At 34.6% G+C, this 19,723-nt stretch overlaps 1 protein-coding gene across 1 annotated transcript; it reads right to left on the bottom strand.

The window, feature by feature from the left end:
• Positions 1-53: 53 nt before the first annotated feature.
• On the bottom strand, positions 54-14,021 carry LOC149425018 (RCC1-like G exchanging factor-like protein). The gene is made up of 6 exons (XM_089648496.1): positions 13,768-14,021; positions 13,508-13,680; positions 10,995-11,392; positions 10,378-10,550; positions 10,064-10,228; positions 54-2,513 (listed from the first exon to the last, which is right to left on the bottom strand). The coding sequence occupies exons 1-6, from the start codon at positions 13,880-13,882 to the stop codon at positions 2,176-2,178; spliced, it is 1,362 nt and encodes a 453-aa protein (XP_089504622.1). The 5' UTR covers positions 13,883-14,021; the 3' UTR covers positions 54-2,175.
• Positions 14,022-19,723: the final 5,702 nt, after the last annotated feature.

The following is a 19,723-nucleotide window of genomic DNA, read 5'->3' as shown; positions in this document are numbered from 1 at the left end:
TTGGTGATAAGGGGGACGGGGGGGTAAATAATTGTAATAAATCTGCTTACGTAATACTTGAACGGCCCCTAACCAACACTTCTACCATAGGTCACCCCTAGTGGTTCTCTACGTTTAGTGACTTAACAGGCATGCCCGGGTTCGTGGGGTGAGGATTGACTAGGTCTTGGCGGCGGATGGATTGGCACCTACTGTTTTGCGAGCCGTATTTGAAGACTGGTTGGGGGAGCTCATTTTACCTCTCCAGCAGGAGCTGGCATTAATAATTTATTTTATCTCGAAATGTTTGTTTATTTTAAGGCAAGAACATCAAAATTGTTGTTATAACTTGTAAATATGCATGTACAAACGCAGTGTTTTAAAATAAATGTAAATAATTTTGAGAGTACATTGAATGTTTTTGTGTACATACATTAAAATTTTAACGTCCTTGCTTATGGTTAGTTGTCTATACACAGTTCAGTGTTTTGTTCATTTGAGATATGTGTGTATTACAGATTTAATAGCAGGTTTCTCTGCAATACTATTGTATTAACCAAGGTTTTGTGCATAAATAAACCACTCATTAGATCGATATCTTCGGGCTTCTTGTATGAAACAAATTGGTTCTAAAAAACCATAGATATCCCAATATATAGACAGTACAATTCTCATTAAGAGCCTACTTATTATAAAATTACACTAATGAAAAAAATTGTAAGTTTATTCCATAGACTTTCAGAGTTTTTCATTGGTGGATATATAGTCAGGCAATCAAATGATGTCACAATATTTAGGTTCCAATTTTCGATGGGAGTTATACCCCCCTGGTTTTGGGTCATCCACTGATTTTTAATAACCATAGAAGAATGTACATTTAATTTATATTGATAATATTATAGCTGATATTATATAGGTGATAGTGTTTTGTCCGCTGTCTCTATTTGCAAAAATTGTATAGAAGCGAGTTGTAATATTATTTTGCTCATTTGAGAATTTTATGAATGTATTTATTAGATATTAGGAATAACTACATTGTTATACACATTAACAGTATTCATAGGGTTAAAATTCAATTGGACGTTATTTTCATTAAAATCTCCGTGTATAATACAAATGTTATTGCACAGGTTACTTCTAAAGCCTGCGTCAGACGACACTATATACATGGAGCGTTTTTTGGGCAACGCCCATATAGATTATATGTTGTACTGTCATACTAAGCTATAATCTCCCCCTACCTTAGCTTATGCTAGGGGGGGGGAGTACGGAATTTCATTTATTTTTCAGGATCTGTTACCTTGACAGCTAACAACTGCATGACCACGGCAGTTCCCTAATTGATCTGTCCTCCTCTCCTGCTTGAGGGAGTCACATCATTTTCAAATATCTCCCAGCTAGCAGATCACGGCACATCATCTAGGCCACGCACACACTTGTAACATATCATCTGTCTGGTGACAGCTCTGTATGGGATTGTATGGCGAGCGCTATGGTGATATAGGCCACACCCAAAAAAGCTTGTTGCATATAGTGTTGTCTGACACAGGCATAATTTGTTCAAAATATTAAATCAACATCAATAAAACAATCACCATACTCTAAAAAGTTTTTTTTCTCAGTATTTTAATGCTTTTTTCCAAAGATAAATTATGTATTTTTTCAGATTGTGTCAGTATTCTGTCATGTTAAGAAGTGTAACATTGGAAGTCACCTCTCGCTGACAATACTATCTCAATGACAGTAACGAAGGTCCAAACAACGTGCTTGCCCACCGTACTGAAGTGAGGATTTTATGATAAAAAATTCAATATTTATTTAGCATTTCTACTAAAATTATGATTTATGACGATGTATGAATAACCTGAATGTGTTTTGGCATCATTTTGTTCATCACAACCCGCTCAAAACACAATGACAGAGAAGGTGGTGACTATTATAGCTTCCACAATATATTATATTATTGTAGTTATACAACAATATATTATATTACTGTAGTTTCCACAACAATATATTTTCATTAGTTCATTCGTTGGATTCTTTTAGCTGGCATAAATAATCTTTGGCTTTAAATGTATTCAACGACATGCACAGATTATTTTGAACTCTTATATTTGCATTGAAACTGTATTTAAAAGTTATAACATTATGACAGGAGATTCAAACAATCTTGTGTTATGTACAAGCTATCGTTTATCAGATAAACGCTTTACACAAATAAATGGTGTGATCGATTCCACAGGCTGCCTTGAGGACTTTGGCACCAATGGAGACTTTCAAAGGATAAAACTGGTCCTTGCAGTGTCCTAGTCCGAGACACCCATGTTTATTTTTTCCCCAAGAGTAGAGGTCGCCTTGATCCGCGATGGCTGCCATGTGACCAATGCCGCAAGTAATTCCAGTCACCTTGGAGTCAGGGTTGAATTCGTTCTTGCCAAACAGTGTTGCCGGAATCTGTAGTGGTTTGAAACTCTGCTGGACTTGAGGACCCATGCCCAATATTCCATAGCCCCAAGAGTAGACATCACCATTTTCTGCAAAATTAATAGTTTACAATAAAATATATTTGGATAATATAATATACGTACATTTGTTAACAAAATTTAAACGGTTTTAAATATCAGCTAACATATTTTGAATTTTAAAAAAAATTTATTTTATAATAATAATAATAATAATTGTTTATTCCAGAATGTGGGGAGGTGAGTGCAATCCCACACATTCCATAAAATATAACTACAATTAAGTTAATTAATAAGTATGATAAAACCAATAAAACATAAGAATAAGTAAAGGAAATATATAGAGTGGAGAGTGATAACATAAAACATTTACATTTCTTGGAAGCTTATTGGTATATCGGAGCGATAATTATGGGGGCCAATATTTTTCTCCAATGTTTTTCGATGCTGGATCCTAAGGTCTGGCGGGTTTCGATGATGAGGACGTTTCTGGAGTTGTTGATCCTTCCTCTCGTTCCTGCTATCCTGGTTCTCATTAGGGCTGCAAAGCCGGGGACTCTCCCCTCCATGAACATCGAGGAGGCACTGCAGTACCTTGGAAGTCCGAACATTATGCGGTAAGCATTATTATATTGAATCCGAAGCCTTTCCATGGTACGCTTTTTGAAATTGGCCCACAGCTCGCAAGTATACAAGGTAGTGCAGAAAGCTAAGAATAGCGTCCTTTTCACCTTCGGGCTGCAGAGTCTAAATCTTCTGCTAAGCATGTTACTTTTTATGTTCAGTGCTCGCCTCTGCCTGTCGATGTCGTCGTCATCCGTTAAGTTGTTGGTGATGATATGCCCTAAATATTTCGTTGTTTCTACTATTATGAGAGGTTCTCCATTCAAAAATGCTGGGGGAATATTTTTTGGTCCTTCTCTGTATTTGACGACCAGCAGTGCTGTTTTTTTCGCGTTATATAACATGTTTGTTTCGAGTGCATATTCTTCGCAGATCTTCAAGAGAATTCTTAGTCCCCTTATTGACGGTGCCATCAGCACCATATCGTCTGCGTAGCTCACATTGTTGATGAATTGTCCTCCAATATGGCAGCCTACCCCAGCGTTATTTAACCTGTGAGTTAATTCATCCATATATATGTTGAACAGTACTGGGGACAAACAACCTCCTTGTCTGACCCCACTCTTTAAGAAAAAGGGTTCTGAGAAACCATCTTTCTATTTAACTAGGTTTTCTTGTTGACGGTGCCATGTGTCGAGAATTCATACTACTTTCCATGGTAGGCCTCTTTCTTTTAGTTTGGTCCATAATAATGGATGGTAGACTCTGTCGAAGGCCTTACTAAGGTCCAAAAAGCATGCGTAAGTTGTTGTTTTTCTCTTCCTATAGTATTCCAGCGTCCGTTTTACGCAGAATATGGCTGAGTCTGTGGAGCATTCAGTTTTGAAACCCATCTGATTATCTTTCGTTTTCAATTGGGGTCCGACTTGATCAAAGAGAACTCGTTCAAATATTCTGGCGGTGACGGTGGCGATGGATATCGGTCTGTAATTTTCCTGTAAAGTTATGTCTGTCAGTTTAGATTTTACTATCGGTATTATGATTGTTTTTGTCATGTCTTTGGGTAGATAACCACTCTTTATGATATCGGTGAACAATGTTGCCAGTAGTTTTAGAATCGCTACCCCTGCATGTTTGTCGTGTTCGGTACTTAAGCCGTCATGTCCTGCTGATGTTCCGGATTTCATGTTTTTGATGGCGGTTTTCACCATGTTTGCAGTAACTATAGGGTCAATGTCATCATAGGCGTTCAAATGCGTTACGTTTGAGGAGATGGTCGGCGTGGTAGTCGCGAAATGTTTTTTGAAAATATTGGCAATTACTTCAGGATTTGTTTCTCCGTTTATGTTACACGAGACTTTGGAACGCATGTTCAACATTTTATTAGACTTATTCCAAAATGATTTGAAGTCCCGATTATCTAAGTCCGCTACTATTTTATCCATCTGGAGTTGTGTCGAATTCTTTTGGCATTGTTTTAGAGCTGTTTTGAAGGCGGCACGCTTTGTCCTTCTATCCTCCGCTATGGGACCATTGTGCGGTCTCCCATTATCAATCCAGGTGAGCATCGCTTGTCTTGATTTTTCGTATTTGTCTGCAACAAATTCATTCCAACCGCAAATTTGCTTATATTTTGGTGTAATAGTATTTCTAAATATACGAGTGGCACTGTATCGTAATGCTTGTACTATACATCCGTAGAGGTGTTTTATTTTGGCACGTTCAGGGATGCCACCGTCCTCACGAAATGTATTTTTTGGCTTGATTTTAGCTAGATAAGTTTGCGAACATGAGTTATAAATTCCGATATCACGTATATTTTCGGATTCCATAATGCTGGATCCCTTAAAATAGATGAAAATTCTTCCGATGTTACTATTCCATTCGTATTTAAAGTTAGTTCGAGGGGTCTATGTAGAGTTCGAAATGTCCAGAGCAGGAACTGTGGTATTCCCTTTTGAAGAATGTTGTAATAGAGAAAGATGAAGGTTGGGAAATACCTGGCAATTTATAACAGGTCCTCAAACATAACTACAGTGAAACTCACTTAAAAAGTTCCCACGAAGTTTGGTTTTTTTTGGTCTTTTAAAGACTGGATTTGACATATACAAGGTGGGGCAAAAGTAATGTCATAATGTGAAGTGACATAATTTTTGGGAGGTGGTCATTTGACCGATACAATTTTTTCAACTTAATGTCATCATTTTTACACCTTCAAATAAACTTTCCATGAAAACAGTTTTCCCGCTTGAGAAGTTTTGTGTTCCGGTCCCTTGGAAAACTTATTCCTGATGGGCTTTTACATTATACATATTTTACATAATTTACTGCATAATACAGTGACAACAGAAGGTTTTATTTTTAAAACATCAACACAAAAATAACAATTTTTTTTAAGCTCACAACATATCTACAAGAAAACTTATGCTACATAAAAAATGTCATTCAGGTATCTCTTGAACACAGGCAAACTTATATTAACCGTTTGGTTGCCAATCGTCGACTTTCGTCGATTCGTGTTTTAACGAATATTGCCGATCGTCGATTTCCGTCGATTGCGTCAGTCGTGTTCTGATTCGCGCGTACGTCGGGTGTGGTGCTGCGGCGTTGGTAAATATTATTCTAATATTATCTTAATAGTTGTAAGACCGTAGTAAACCGTTTAAATTTCAGATTCATTTATTATTTTTTTTATTTTAGTTAATTGAAAAAATATAACGTCGAGGGCGTCCTCTGAAATGTCTGACAGCGGGAGCGACGATTTCCACTCCTCTAATTCAAGTTCGAGTAGCTCTGATGAGAGTGATGTCATACCTGTGTTTCCCAACCGCAGGATGCGAATTTCCAGTAATTCTTCGGATCGTGACCAAGAAATGGAGAGTAACACCGGAAATTACTCATTTTCAAATGTACTTCGGGATCCTCCTCGGCGTGATTCTAAACCAATATCATATTTTGATTTATCGAAATCCTTGAAAATTCAAAGAATTTATGGGGTTTTAAAAAAATATATAGTTTCATAAAAACTATTGTTTTTTTGGTGGCATTTTACAAGCAAATGTATGAATTTTTTGGCAATCAAACGGTTAAATATGTCGATATTTGAGGTGAATTTGCTTCCAAGTGTGTGAAAGCGAGAAATAGGTGCATGTATGTGATAGTTGGTACTAAAGTTATTGTTGCAGAAAAATATATTTTGCCTAGTTGCTCGAGTAGGTACTCTGAAATCTATGAATTGCAGGAGTTCACAACAGTCTAGTTTGGAGTTAATAATATTAAATAAAAAAGTTAGGTTATTTATTTTTCTTCTGTTTTCTAGGGAATGTATTTTAAGAGTATTTAGTAAGAATGTATAGTTTATGTGTTGAATAGGTATGTGTAATTTGAAGTTAATAAATTGTAAAAATTTGTGCTGCACACATTCAATATTTTTTATATGAATCTGCTAGTATGGGGACCACACTATCGAATTGTATTCTAACAGGCTGCGTACTAGTGACAGATACACGATTTTTATAACCTCCAACAAGTCGAAGTCTTTGATGGTTCTGATTATAAAACCCAGTGTCTTCATACATTTGTTAGTTATTTGTTGTGTGTGATTTACAAAATTTAATTGAGTGTCAAACATAACTCCAAGGTCCCGAATTTCGTTGACTTTTTCTAAGATTTCGCTTGCTATTGTGAATGTGAATAATAGTGGGGTCTTTGTTCGACAAAATGGTAAATGTCTTATATTTATCAATATTGAGGAATAAGTTGTTAGCTATACACTAATTATGTAATTTTCCGACGTTTGACTGTAAGATTAGGCAATCGCTTATATTAGATATTCTTTTGTATAATTTGATGTCATCGGCAAAAAGCAGAACTTCTACATCGTCAAAACAATTTATGATATCATTTATAAATATAAGAAAGAGAATGGGGCCGAGGTGACTCCCTTGCGGTAGGCCACTAGTTGCATGAAATAACTTAGATTTGGAATATTTAATTTTGACAAATAAAATTCTGTTAGACTTTGTCGATAGCTTTTGAAAAGTCTGTATAGGTACTGTCCACTTGTTTTTTGTTAGAAAAAGATTCCGTAATATAGTTGTGGTAGAGTAGCAGGTTAGTAGCAGTTGACCTTCCAGTAACGAATCCATGTTGGTTTTTATCAATTACTTTGAGTATTGATGGATAAATTATATCGAGAACAAGGGATTAAAAATTTTTTGGAAGTGTTGATTGTATACATATAGGATGGTAGTTTTTTATGTCTGTGTCATCACCTTTTTTGAAAATAGGGGTAATAAAACTAGATTTTCAACAGGTTGGAAAATGTCCAGAAGAAAGTAAGTGGTTGAATAGTGCGGCGAGTGGACCTGACATTGCATGTGCGCATTGTTTGAGAAATATTGGCGGTGTGTTATCTGGGCCCGCAGATTTGTTAGAGTCGAGGGAAAGGATTTTGTTTAGACATGATTCCCGTGTAATGCGGTAGTTCTGTAACTGTATTATATTTTGATACACATACGATGGTACGTTGTTATCTGATATTTCGTCTTCGTATACGCTTTGCAAATGATCAGCAAACAGATTTACAATATCAATTGTGCTATTTGCTATTTTGCCATCGTAATGCATTGTGGGAGGGTAGTTGGTACTTTCATTGTTTAATTTTTTAACAAAGTTCAACAGGTTTTTTGATCCTAGAGCTTTTTTCTCAATGGAGGTTATGTGTGCTTTATAGCACAGTTTTGATAGTGATTTGCATTTTTTTCTCATTTTTGAAAAGTTTAAGTAGTCATCGGTTTGGTGAGTAAGTTTAAAAATATTATGTAACTGTTTTTTTTGTTTGAGTAATAGTATAAGATCTTTGGAGAACCAAATTGGATATGTTCTGTGTTTTGGTATATACGAGGGGACATGAGATTTTATATTTTCGGAAAATGTATGGTAAAGTTTTTCTAGGGTTTGTTCAATATCATCATCAGTCAAAAAGGTCCAATCTGTATTAGTGAGTTGATAGTTATTAGAATCGTAATCAACGTTTTTGAAGTTGAGCGTTGTTTGTTTCAATGGGGGTTTGTTTGTGTACATATTTACTACAGTGTGTAAGGGAGAATGATGATTATCTACCGGTATGAGCTGATCGTTTGACATTTCAACACATAGTTTAGAGCAGTTTGAAAGGGCTAACAAAAAACAATAACTAATCTACAACTTCTACTGCATGTGATGTTCTGCAAATATGAGAATAAGCAAGTATTCCTATCAGATTAAAAAACATGTAATTTTAAAATTAATATCTAAGTCCTCCATCACAACACAAGCAACATTTTCAGCTTACTGTGGTGGTAGTAGGAGATTTTCAAAGAATGCTTTCTTTATATTGCTCATGCCAACGCACTGGAAATGAATACTATCGAGAAAGACAGACTGTTTCTACTCACTCAGAGGGAAAAAGCATGACCAGGTCAGATAGTGGTTTAGAGTGTTTAGACAGAGAATAACAAGAAACAATCTATGAAGTGGTAAGATTCGGCCAAGTTTGAAAGTAGAAAAAGGCGAGAATTAGAAAACACAAAAAGTCCCACTGAATAAAGATATTAAAAACCATTGGCTACAAATAAAACAAAAGGACCTTAAGGGAGTGGATTCCGACCCAGAGACCTTAATGTATGTTGAAGATGTAACCACAACAATGATTTAATTTGCTACACATCAGTTAAAACAGTTTCAACCACGGAATGTTTACAAAGAATTACTGAACCTCATTTTTATATTTTTGGGAGAAACACCTGAGGGGTGTATCCTTTGAAGCACCTGCTGGACTACACCAAACAAAATCTGGCAATTTATATGCTTTACTTTTAATTGACAAGGAGAGAACTAAAAGGCTACTGTTTGTATTTACGCAAAATACTGGTTTCAAGCTCCTTGCACATAGTCTGTGCCAAAGAATGATTTACAGCTTTTGAAGGAGTTGGTGGCGTCCGAAAAGATATATTAATCACCTGCAAAAGCTGCTACGAAAAAATATAGGACATCTTTGGTATCTATCCGCCGAGCTTGTTGCTTTTGCATTCTTCGATGATGAAGTTTCCTTGGAAACGAAACAGAGGACCAGCCCTGTGAGAAAATGAAGATAATGTTGGTAGTTCTTATTCTAAGAATGTTACAGTTAAATATGATCGAAGGAGATGGGGTCGCATTAGCTCAGTTGGTAGAGGGGTGCCCTGGCAAGGCAAGGGTAACCTTTTCTGATTTTTCTGTTTCAAATTTTCGTTTAACCCTTGGTGGTTAAAGATTATCAACAAAATTTCCTGACTCAAAAATGTCCACGTTGACGTTGTCTTGAATAATTTTGTTTATTTTGAATGTTGCATGTAATTAATTATTTATTTTGTTTTAAACTACATTTTATAAAAATTTCTTAAAATAAATACTCAGTTTAAATACCAACTTCTTATATTTTTTGGTTAAACCCTGAACTTTCACAGCTGGTAGAGATCCTTAAAACAGCTTTAACCCTTTAAATGCCGGAAAGTATTTTGCTTGGATGTACCGACAGGCCGCGAATTTTTTAGCTTTAAAAGAAGCTTCATTTAGATCACTCTAAAGTCGATATAATCTGTGAACTGCTATATTATAATTATTTCTTCATCATCCCAATAGATGTCACCTTGGGTTCCATATTTTATATTTTTCAAATTACTTGAGTTTGACAAGCAAAATCGTCATATAGAACAGCGTGTTAACGCGCTCATTTTGTATGGCCGGCCTTGTGAGCACGGCTACCTAGAGTGCGTAAACGCGCTTAAGGCACACAACCGGTTAAGAAAATTAGAAAAAATATAGTGTAAGTTTTTAGACACATAGACACAGGTGCCATGCAATTTTTTTTCAAACATTTTGAATCAGCCTATTATGTATCTCACTGTCTATTTTTTTATAAGGATATTCCCGTTCACACAAATCTCACCCCATGAATCCACCATTATAAGTGGAAAAAGTATCTTGGGCAATGATGGAGGACTTATATATCAGTGGATTGAAATTATTATATTTACCGTTCAGAACCGCACAGAATGAACCTCCAGATGCAATATCTATAATTTTTCCTAATCCATTGCATACTTTGATAGCTCTGGATACATTCATTTGCTGTAGAGAATTATTGTCACTATTCAGCTGGCCGTACTCTGTATTTCCCCAACCGAACACTTCGCCTTTATCTGAAAACATTTCAGTTCAAAGATAATAATGAATGAATAAGTTGCATTGCTGACTTAATAGCATGTAATATGTAATTGTTCCATGACAAAAGAGAACATATAAGAACAGGAAAACATAATTATTAATTTCATAAATAATTTTGATTTACCACTGAGAGCCAAGACGCAGTCCGCAGTGCATGATAATTTGACTATATTCTCACTTTCTATGTCTCCTTTGACTCTAGTAGGAGAGCCGTCGGTAGCATAATCACCTCGCCCCAGTTGTCCATCAGAGCCCCAGCCGCAGGCATATACCTTACCAGATTCCGTGATAAACATGCTGCAAATATTAAAAAATTTTATGTTCATGCTAGTTGTATTAACCGGCTTCGTAAAACAATAAATTATTAGTTTTTCGTTATTCTTAAAATTAAAATTATTTAAACAGACAAGTTTAATTTAAAACTTAAAAGGGATGTTTCAAAGCTTCATAGAACATGCGCTGCATTGACCTAGAAACTCCAAACAGAAAAATTTGCAAACATCACAATACTAAAGGTCACCATTTGTTGCGAATCAAATTCAAGTCCTACAAATGTGCGCAGGGAGTTTTGCACATATTTTAAAATATTGGGGACTACTTTCGTAGTTATGATTGGTTCAGAGATGTGGCCAGTGAGATGAAACAAAGTCATTGGATTGTAGACTTTTTTTGCATTCCTGTTGTGGAGATAAAAAAAAATATACCAAATTCACTGCGATACAATAAAGGCGGCAATCAAACCTGTGATCTTGTCCGCATTGCACTGTAACAATTTTTTCTCCACCCAATGAATCTATTTTATTTATCACCATGCTTCCAGAATAATTTTCATTGTCTATGATTTTCCGGCCACACTGGCCATAGGCATTGTTTCCTAATGTGTAGACCCCTTCATTATCCGTGGCTATGACAAGATGGGCCCTGCCAGCGGAAAGGCTTATTACGTTCGTTGTTTCAGGATCCTGCAGAGGTAAATTTATCGGAGCTGGGTACAGGAGCATCTCTAATGGATTTAGCCTTCGAGGCGCCTGATAACCAATTTGAGAATCTGTGTTTAATCCTGTGCCAAATACTTTAAAGCAGTCTTTACTCTTTATAGCAAATGCAGTGAAGCCGTATCCAGAAGTTATATCTTTTACCTAGAAGGAAAAGAGGGAAACCAATTATTGTGTGTTCTATTCTCTAACTTACAACCATTATTTAAAAATGATTTTTTTTATAAATATGTAAATAAGGATTACAAATAACCTGGCAATATTTACAAAAAAACTCCTACTAACATCATTAAAAGCGGAAGTTGTTGTTTATGGGCATTTTTGACAAAAAAATTATGTTTAATTTATATGTTTTCACCATTCAGATTACTAGAAATCGGGATTTTTTTCAGTGCAGAAATTCTGGGACTAACTACCATAACATGTAATCGTCAACTAAGCTTGCTAAGTTTAGCCCAAAACGAGTTTTAATATTTTTGCGAACATACAGTTTTCGAAAAAAAACACACAAAACACCGATTTTTCGAAAAAAAAACATTAATCATGTCATTTAAAAAAAAAATACTAGCACTCTAGTACACCCAAAAGCCACGAGCCACCACAGCTTCTCATTGCCCAGAGTACTAACGGAGGGTAATAATGTGGAATTTTCAGTGGTCATCTTCAACTTATCATATACATACAAAAGATTGGAAGTATAATTGAATCCTATAATTTCTATACCCGCTATATCCGATTTTTTGACAAAATGATCTGAGTATGACATCTTGTTCACATTTTTGCGAGCAACAAGAGGAGCTTAAAATTGAGTTTCAAAACCCTCCTTATCGCGACCAAAAACCATGTTTAAACTGCGAGTGAGAAACCAAATCCGCTATATCATACAGAAAGTTACTATCAAAACCCGCTATATCGGATTCAACGAATCACAAGCAGTTATTTTGCCAAAATACAATATGGCCGCCGCTCTGACGCCACGCTCGTGTGTCAAAATGATCTACGCGTGAGTTTCTAAACCCGCCATGTCGGCTCAGTTGACTTTCAAAATCACGAAGTGAGTATCAAAATCCGCTATATCCATTTTATTTATCGAAATTACTTAATTATTGCTAGACATATATAGAAAAATAAATGCTTTTCGAAATTTTATTACTCCAATTCATTATATAAAAAATTGTAATGCATTTACTTATGTACGCTAGAGATGTGACAGTTTTTTGCGGTTTTCTCCAAATCAATGAAAGTTGATATAGCGGGTATAGAAATTACACGACTCAATTTATCATTGAAGAAGAAAATAATAGTAAATCTAAAAGAAACATGAAACAGAACAAGACACAGATAAATAAAAGGGTAACAGTCTCAACTGGGAATCGAACCCAGCTTCTGTCTTACCGGGTCAACGCCTCTACCTACTCGGCCATTTTGATCTAATTATTTTACTTCATTTTTGTAATCTCATATTTTAAATTCAGAATTAAGAATAATACGATAAAATAATTTTACCCATATAAGTCGCGTAATTGTTTATAATTTTATCAACTATTCCTAATAATTTCCTAAAATTTCCTAATAATTTCCTAAAAATAAATAAACGTGGTCACGTAATGGAACTAACAGATTTTTTACCAGAAAAGTTTAACTTGATTTTTTTCAATATTGACCAAAAAAACTGTATATTTTCAATAGATATATTAATCTTACATAGGTACTTAAAATAAAATACGAAATCAGACTTTGTTTGATTGAATGCAGAAATGGTACAGGGTAAAAACACACTTCCATTTGATCTAAATACATAATTAAAAATACATACAGATTCAATAGATGTATTAGCTGACTAAATAAAGTAAATTTCTAAGAATAAAACTTTCCAATATTCTAGAATACGTAAATATTAAAAAAGCAATTAAAATCGTGGGACATGATAAAAATGCAATGTACAAACTTTGGCAAAAATGTCCTTGCGCAAATATGAAAGACTTAGCTAGCAGAGAAATTGAATGCATGACGCCTTTTGGGAACCAGACCCATTTATCAACCCAGCCATTAACTGTTATTGTTTAGTATAATCATATTTAATGACGAGTTAGGGGACATTAGATTATTCTGAATGCATTTAGCAATGCCAACTATTTAATCGATTTCAAAAAAGTCAATAATATTACCATTAGCCAAAGAAACCTCTCATTATAAAACAATTTGGCAGTAATTTTATGATTCAACGAGATTTCAGCACTATGTATTTTTGCAACTTACATTATGTTTTTCTCCAAACGAGATACGTTTGGGGTACTCTGCATATAATATTGCATTCTTTTTTTTATTTGCTTCACTGGTCTTCGGCAGTTGCAATCCAAGGGCCCCGGTTTCAGCAAGTCCGCTCACATAAACTCTTTTATCACAAGGATTGGCCACCGGGTACTGAAATACTAAATTATAATATTATAATGTAAGTAATACACGTTGAAGGAAAGGTCTGATAATTTAATCATAGAGATTATATGGAGATTACTAACCAGGAAGACTATCAGCTTGAGTTCGGTCGATGGGAAATTTTCGTTTAAAATAACATTTTTGTATGACTTGGACCGATTTAGGACAGGTGTTGAACAATTTATTGAAACACTTCATTGTAAAAGCAGTATTTCTCCGACACTCAAATATTTGTTTTAGCTTGGCATGTCAGAATACAAAGATATTTTAACAATTCAGATCGGCGCAGTAAAACATAACCTATAAGCCGACACAACAACAAAGGTAACCTTAAAGTTTTGACGTTTGACAGTTTGTGAGTTAAATGGCTGAAAAATAAATTCTAAAACATGTCAGTACTAGAAAGGCTGAGTAAGTAGATACTTCATTGAAAAAAGAGAGGAAAGGGAATGGTAGGTTATAAAGAAAAACTCCAATTAATAAGGTTTTCTGGCGTTTATTCAACTTTAAGAATATTGATATTTTATTAATTACGCAAAAAAACTTGGAAATATTTGTTTCTATACAAATCTAATTCAATCATCAAAACTCTTGACTCTTTTTAATTTACTACCTAAATCTCCCAAGTGGCCTTATGTTACTGATTTTTGTTTTTAGTAAAAAAACATCTTTGACACAAATTATCGAAATAGTAGCCCAACCGTAAAGTAGTAGGAACAAATGTACAAACTGTATCTGTGCAGTCGGAGTCGTTGCTAATAATACTATTTGAATGCATGAACATAAAAAGATGTACGTAAAATGTCAAAACCAAGTTTAATTTTGAATGTCTTATCCAATTCCCTGTCTTATCAAATACCCCCCCAAAAATAATAACCCGTTATAAATGCATTAACAACACAAAAATAAAATAATAATATTTCATTACGCATTACTTTGCGTAAAAATCATTTCAGAAGTTGTCATATAAGATGACAGCAAGGCAACTTCCCCTTTAGATTTGGCTTCAATGTCATTCATACAAAATCGCTTTAATGCTCCGTCGACGTTTTAGGTCTATGTTTGGTTGCCTGTGCAAAAAAATTCGTTCGCCCGTTTGTTCGTTTGTTTGTACGTTTGTAAGTTCATGGTAATGGGTTTCTCCATTTTTCTAAATCTAACACAAACAGGCGTGCTATCGGTTCGTAAATACTCGGCTAAAAGTTTGCACTTAGGGCCGGTATTTCAATATTTTTTTAGTAATGATATCAGGGGGCTTATCTTGTCAGATTTCCTACCATAGAGCAATTTAATAATTAGCAACTTAGTAATTCCACAGCGAGCAAAAAGCAACTTTAATTCCAAACCTTAATAAACCTCCCAGGATCGAATCCCCGAGGGTGAATGATTAATAAAGCAATGCCCTTGCGTAAAAGACACATTCAATGATCATCCCTATGAAATTATGGGTTTATCCAAAAAATGCTAAAAATCAAAAATAACAATTTTATTATGAACTCACAAACATTAATACTATTTAGATAGTCACCACAATATTTACCATGAGCCTTAACCAATCTGTATATATATTTGCCTTATTTAATTAATACCATTCCTCAAAATATTATTATTGAAACACATGAAATTGATAACTGCGGTTTAAATCTAATAAATCCACATAGATTTCACCATTTATCCCAAATCCCTGGACAGAGAATCACCGCGATTTTACTTGAACTTTTAGTTGAAACCAAATCTTGGACGAGGGCCAATTGCTTGGAAGCCATTTTGTAAAGTGGTAGATACAAAACCATTTTAATTTTATATTTGTATGGTTCATCCATGCATTAATACAGCTTCCTTTTTTTATTGCTTTTAATACATCTTACCCCTCACCCCACGGCTTCAAATTGTTCTAGAACAGCTCCATCCAGGGCCTTTTAAGTTTATGACATCTATCTATCTATTTATATGAAGAAAAGTGTCTGTGGCGGGAGGCGTGGATTTGATTTTTAAACAAATCTACAGTTTTATTCCGAGATTGATGAATGTATGATGTAGAATACATGACCTTCCAAACAAGAGGAAGGTTGCTGTTTTCATCTGATTTCGAAAACCTGTGTGTAAAGCTCGGGCAACGCCGGGGTTTCAGCTAGTGTATAAATAAATTAGTATGAGAAAATGTAAAAAAATGATTGAAAAATTAAAAAAAAATTATCAGGTGGGTATCGATAGAAAACGAATCCAATCAGGTTTGTCTATGGTTCCGGCGTTTTTCCACAATGGCGGGAAAATTGGAAGCGCGCCTTCAAGAATGGCGACGCATGCGTCACCCGCCCTAGTTATCGATCATGCCAGACCTAAGGGCCATCCGAAAGTTAAGTACTCCGCCACGGAGTTTACACTTTATGAGTAATTAATATTTTGATAATTGTTTATGATTTACACGAATAATATAACCGGTATTGTAGATTAGACTCGGTTTCACACCGGGAGTTGTGGGTTCAATCCTCTGAACGCTAAATACCACCATCATTTCACAAGCAACAAATTCAGCTTTTATATAGGGATTAGGTGAAATTCCGATGTTGTCAGGTTATCAGTAATCTTTGAATGTTTGTCTTTCTTAAAAAAATCCCACCCGTAAAAAACAAAGTTTTTTTACTAAAATACATCTATTATAAAATGTCTTTTAATACATTTTTTTTGTTTGTCTGAGTATTGAATTTTCCTACCCAGGAACTGAAGTCGACAAACTTATCAACCTCGCCAAATGCCAATCGGCTAGGACCGACATTTATTTCGTACCAAAAGTTGATAGAATGCATTTTCATCGACAACAAGCCTATCTGCCGATTTTCAGCTTGATCGGATGTCGAGAAATGTGTTAATTTCTGCTTCCAAAATTTAAATCTAATCATTATCGAAAACAAAAGTGATGCAATATGAAATTCCAATAGATGCATTTTAAAAAGGGTTACGCCTGTCTTTTGTTGTGCCATCTAGAGTATTTCGTAGCACGAAGAAGAAAAGAGATCCATCCATCATCCAAAAATGCAATCCATCACATTAACCGAACCTAACTCATTATAAACTAGCTTCAACTAACCTTACCTCACGCAACCTAACCTAATCTTCCCATTTATCACTAGTCTTCTTCTTTCGTATGTTGGAGTTCTAGTTCGTACTAGTTGAGGAAGGACTATTATAATTTCTGAGGAATTAGGCTAGATAACGCGATATACTCGTCTCGATTGCATTCATATGAAGTAGGTAATCACGGTTTAATAATACGAGTTTTGATTCTCCACGACTCTGAACTAACAATATCCATGTGATATTGGTTATTTTAGAGATGAAAAATTCAATGATTATGAAGACTTGCAAATTTTTAGTATTTTTGCCCAAATTCGAAAGAAGTGGATATCGTCAATGAAACAGTTGATTGTCTTTATCAAAATAAAGCGATTTAAACCAAGATTTTTGTGGCTCTAGCGGCTGAGCATCCCCCTTTCGAAGTTATTAATACACTAAAACCGAATCCGTCTTACTTACTAGATTCTTATGCGAGGGTTCTTTACTATGTGAATACCGCTCAAAAGTCCCAACTGCTCCCAACTGAGCCAGCGAGACTCTAGAATCCCCACTTGAGTATGTTGTGAGGCTGAAGGTTTAGGGGAGGGAAGATGGGGAATGGGAAGGTGGGGAAGCACCTGGATATTTAGATCTGGTCACCAAACACAGCTAAAGCCATTTCAAACAACCTTTCAATTCTGAATGGTGGTCTTACACCAGGGTGATACTGAGATTTTTCACTCTGGAAAGAGCTGCAAATATACCTTAAATTATTTTAAATGATTTAATTGTGAAATAATACAAAATACAATTTACTTACGTGTAGTTAAGTTTAACTATACCTTCGCCGTTGTAATAAGTCAATTTTCACTAAACCTAATGTCATCGAGTAAAACTTTCACCGCGATTATAAGTAATAAGGAATTGGTAGGGGCCTACCTACCTATGATAAAAGATTTTTCATTAATAAGGAATTATATAGGTACCGTACTTAACTTGTGAGAGGGTATTTTCAATAAGTATTACATAAAGCTTTCGTTTTCAGGATCCAATAGAACGGAAATAATAGACACCGTATTTTCGCCTATTTATTCCAGTCGGGTGAATACGGGGCTTTATGAAGCATTCAACACAACTAGTACAAGTCCAAAAGTGACTCTTTCGTAGCAATGATTCTACTTGTTACTTGTTACGTTCTACCAATATTCCTTTCAGTGGAAACTTGTGGTAAAAGGATAATTTGTTATATAAGGAAATAGGAGAAATAATATTTTCTTTTCAATTTTATTGGAAAAACTTTTTTTAAATAAATTTATGCAATAAAACATTAAAGAAGTAGGTAACACTAATAAATCAAAGCAAAATAAATAACATTGATATGTATAGTCTTCAAAAGAAAAAAAAAATCATTCCAATGTATGTATCACTGAGCAAGAAATAAGGCACATTCATAATATATTACGCATGTATATTAAATCTTTTAAATACACACGAATGTTGAGCATTTTTTTGCGAGAAGCACATACATCAGTTTGAAGTTCAAATGTTTTTTTTATTAATCTCGCTTGAAGAGGACCAGTATAAAATGTAAAACAGATTAAAAATTACAAGCAATATAGTTAAAGTGTATTATAAGGTTATATGTAGGGACACGTATTTAGAAGTTAAAGGATATTTCATGTTTAAACCCAGGCAGTTAACCATACTGAGGTTTCCCAAAGGCATCAGCGTTGGTAAGTTACTTCTGCAGCTGTGAAAAGTCAGAAGCCTGTGTTGGCGGCCTCGCGTGCCTGTCCGGGACATATAATCTTATCCTGTCTGGCATTGATAAGAAACCGTTCAGAGGCTTGTAAGCCATCAGCAGCAATACGAGATCCCCTTAGAACCAACGCTGCAGATACCCAGCAATCCAGAGATAATGCTATTGGAAATAGACATGGGTAAAAACGAACACTTTCGTGTAAAGATTTCTTTGGAATTTTCTCGACCATACATAGACGATGTCCTCTAGCCCCCATACCTGCTATATGTACAGTATACCCCGTACATATTTGCGGATGATGCACTTATTTGCATCGCAATCAAGGATTATTAAAATATAATTGAGAAAATCAATAGTGTTGACGATTTTTCAATGGATGAAAATTTAAAGAAACTTAAACTCAACGTCTCAATAACAAAGTACATGATCATTCGTAACAGAAAGTACCTATGGACGCCATCAAGTAATAATGAACTGTGAAAATTTGGAAAAGGTTTATGAGATAAAGTTCTTGGGAGTAATTCTTAACTGCCGATTTCATTGCCAAAAAATGGCCAAGAAGGTGAAGATAAAATAAGAAAACAAATTTATTAATATGTATATAAAACAATAGTTGCACCACATATACACTAATTTCATTGCACGTTCTTGTATTATGTTTACGAATGTCCTCGTTGTATATAAGTTTCTTTGAAAAATATTTCGGTAACAGGTTATTTTTTTTTATTTTTATTTTTTTATTTTTATTTTTTTTTATTTTTTTATATATATATTTTTTTTTTTATAAATTTAATTTAGATTAAATTTGATAATATTATTATTAAGTTCTGCAAGTGTTTTAGTTTTTTATTATTGTGACAGCTGTTTCGGCTTACAAGGCCATTTTCAAACAGTTTGAAAATGGCCTTGTAAGCCGAAACAGCTGTCACAATAATAAAAAACTAAAACACTTGCAGAACTTAATAATAATATTATCAAATTTAATCTAAATTAAATTTATAAAAAATTAAATGGAGTTCTACGAATTAAACACAAAAACAATAAATAGGTTATTTATTATTTTATGTATAATTATCATCGTGTTCAAGGTCAGCATATTTTTCGCTGTTAGCCAATTTAGTTACATTTTAAAATCTATTTCGCCTAAGTTTTTTTTTGTCATTACATAAAAAAACCGTTGAGCAGTAGTTAAAATATGGAGTTGTAAATAGTGATTGTGATTT

The sequence above is a fragment of the Hesperophylax consimilis genome, chromosome 3 (assembly GCF_061612785.1).
Source record: "Hesperophylax consimilis isolate HC1 chromosome 3, BYU_Hcon_1.0, whole genome shotgun sequence".
NCBI lineage: Eukaryota > Metazoa > Arthropoda > Insecta > Trichoptera > Limnephilidae > Hesperophylax > Hesperophylax consimilis.
The sequence above is the reverse complement of the archived record's forward strand: the minus strand, read 5'-3'. Positions and strand labels throughout refer to the sequence as shown.

Bases quoted from the DNA above. Each gene is read 5' to 3' on its own strand.
- LOC149425018 (XM_089648496.1), bottom strand. From the start codon at position 13,882: ATGAAGTGTTTCAATAAATTGTTCAACACCTGTCCTAAATCGGTCCAA. The intron at 10,229-10,377 runs GTAAATCAAAAT...AAATGTTTTCAG, and splicing joins CTGCGTCTTGGCTCTCAGTG to ATAAAGGCGAAGTGTTCGGT. The intron at 2,514-10,063 runs GTAAATATAATA...TTAATTTTGCAG, and splicing joins ATTCTGTGCGGTTCTGAACG to AAAATGGTGATGTCTACTCT.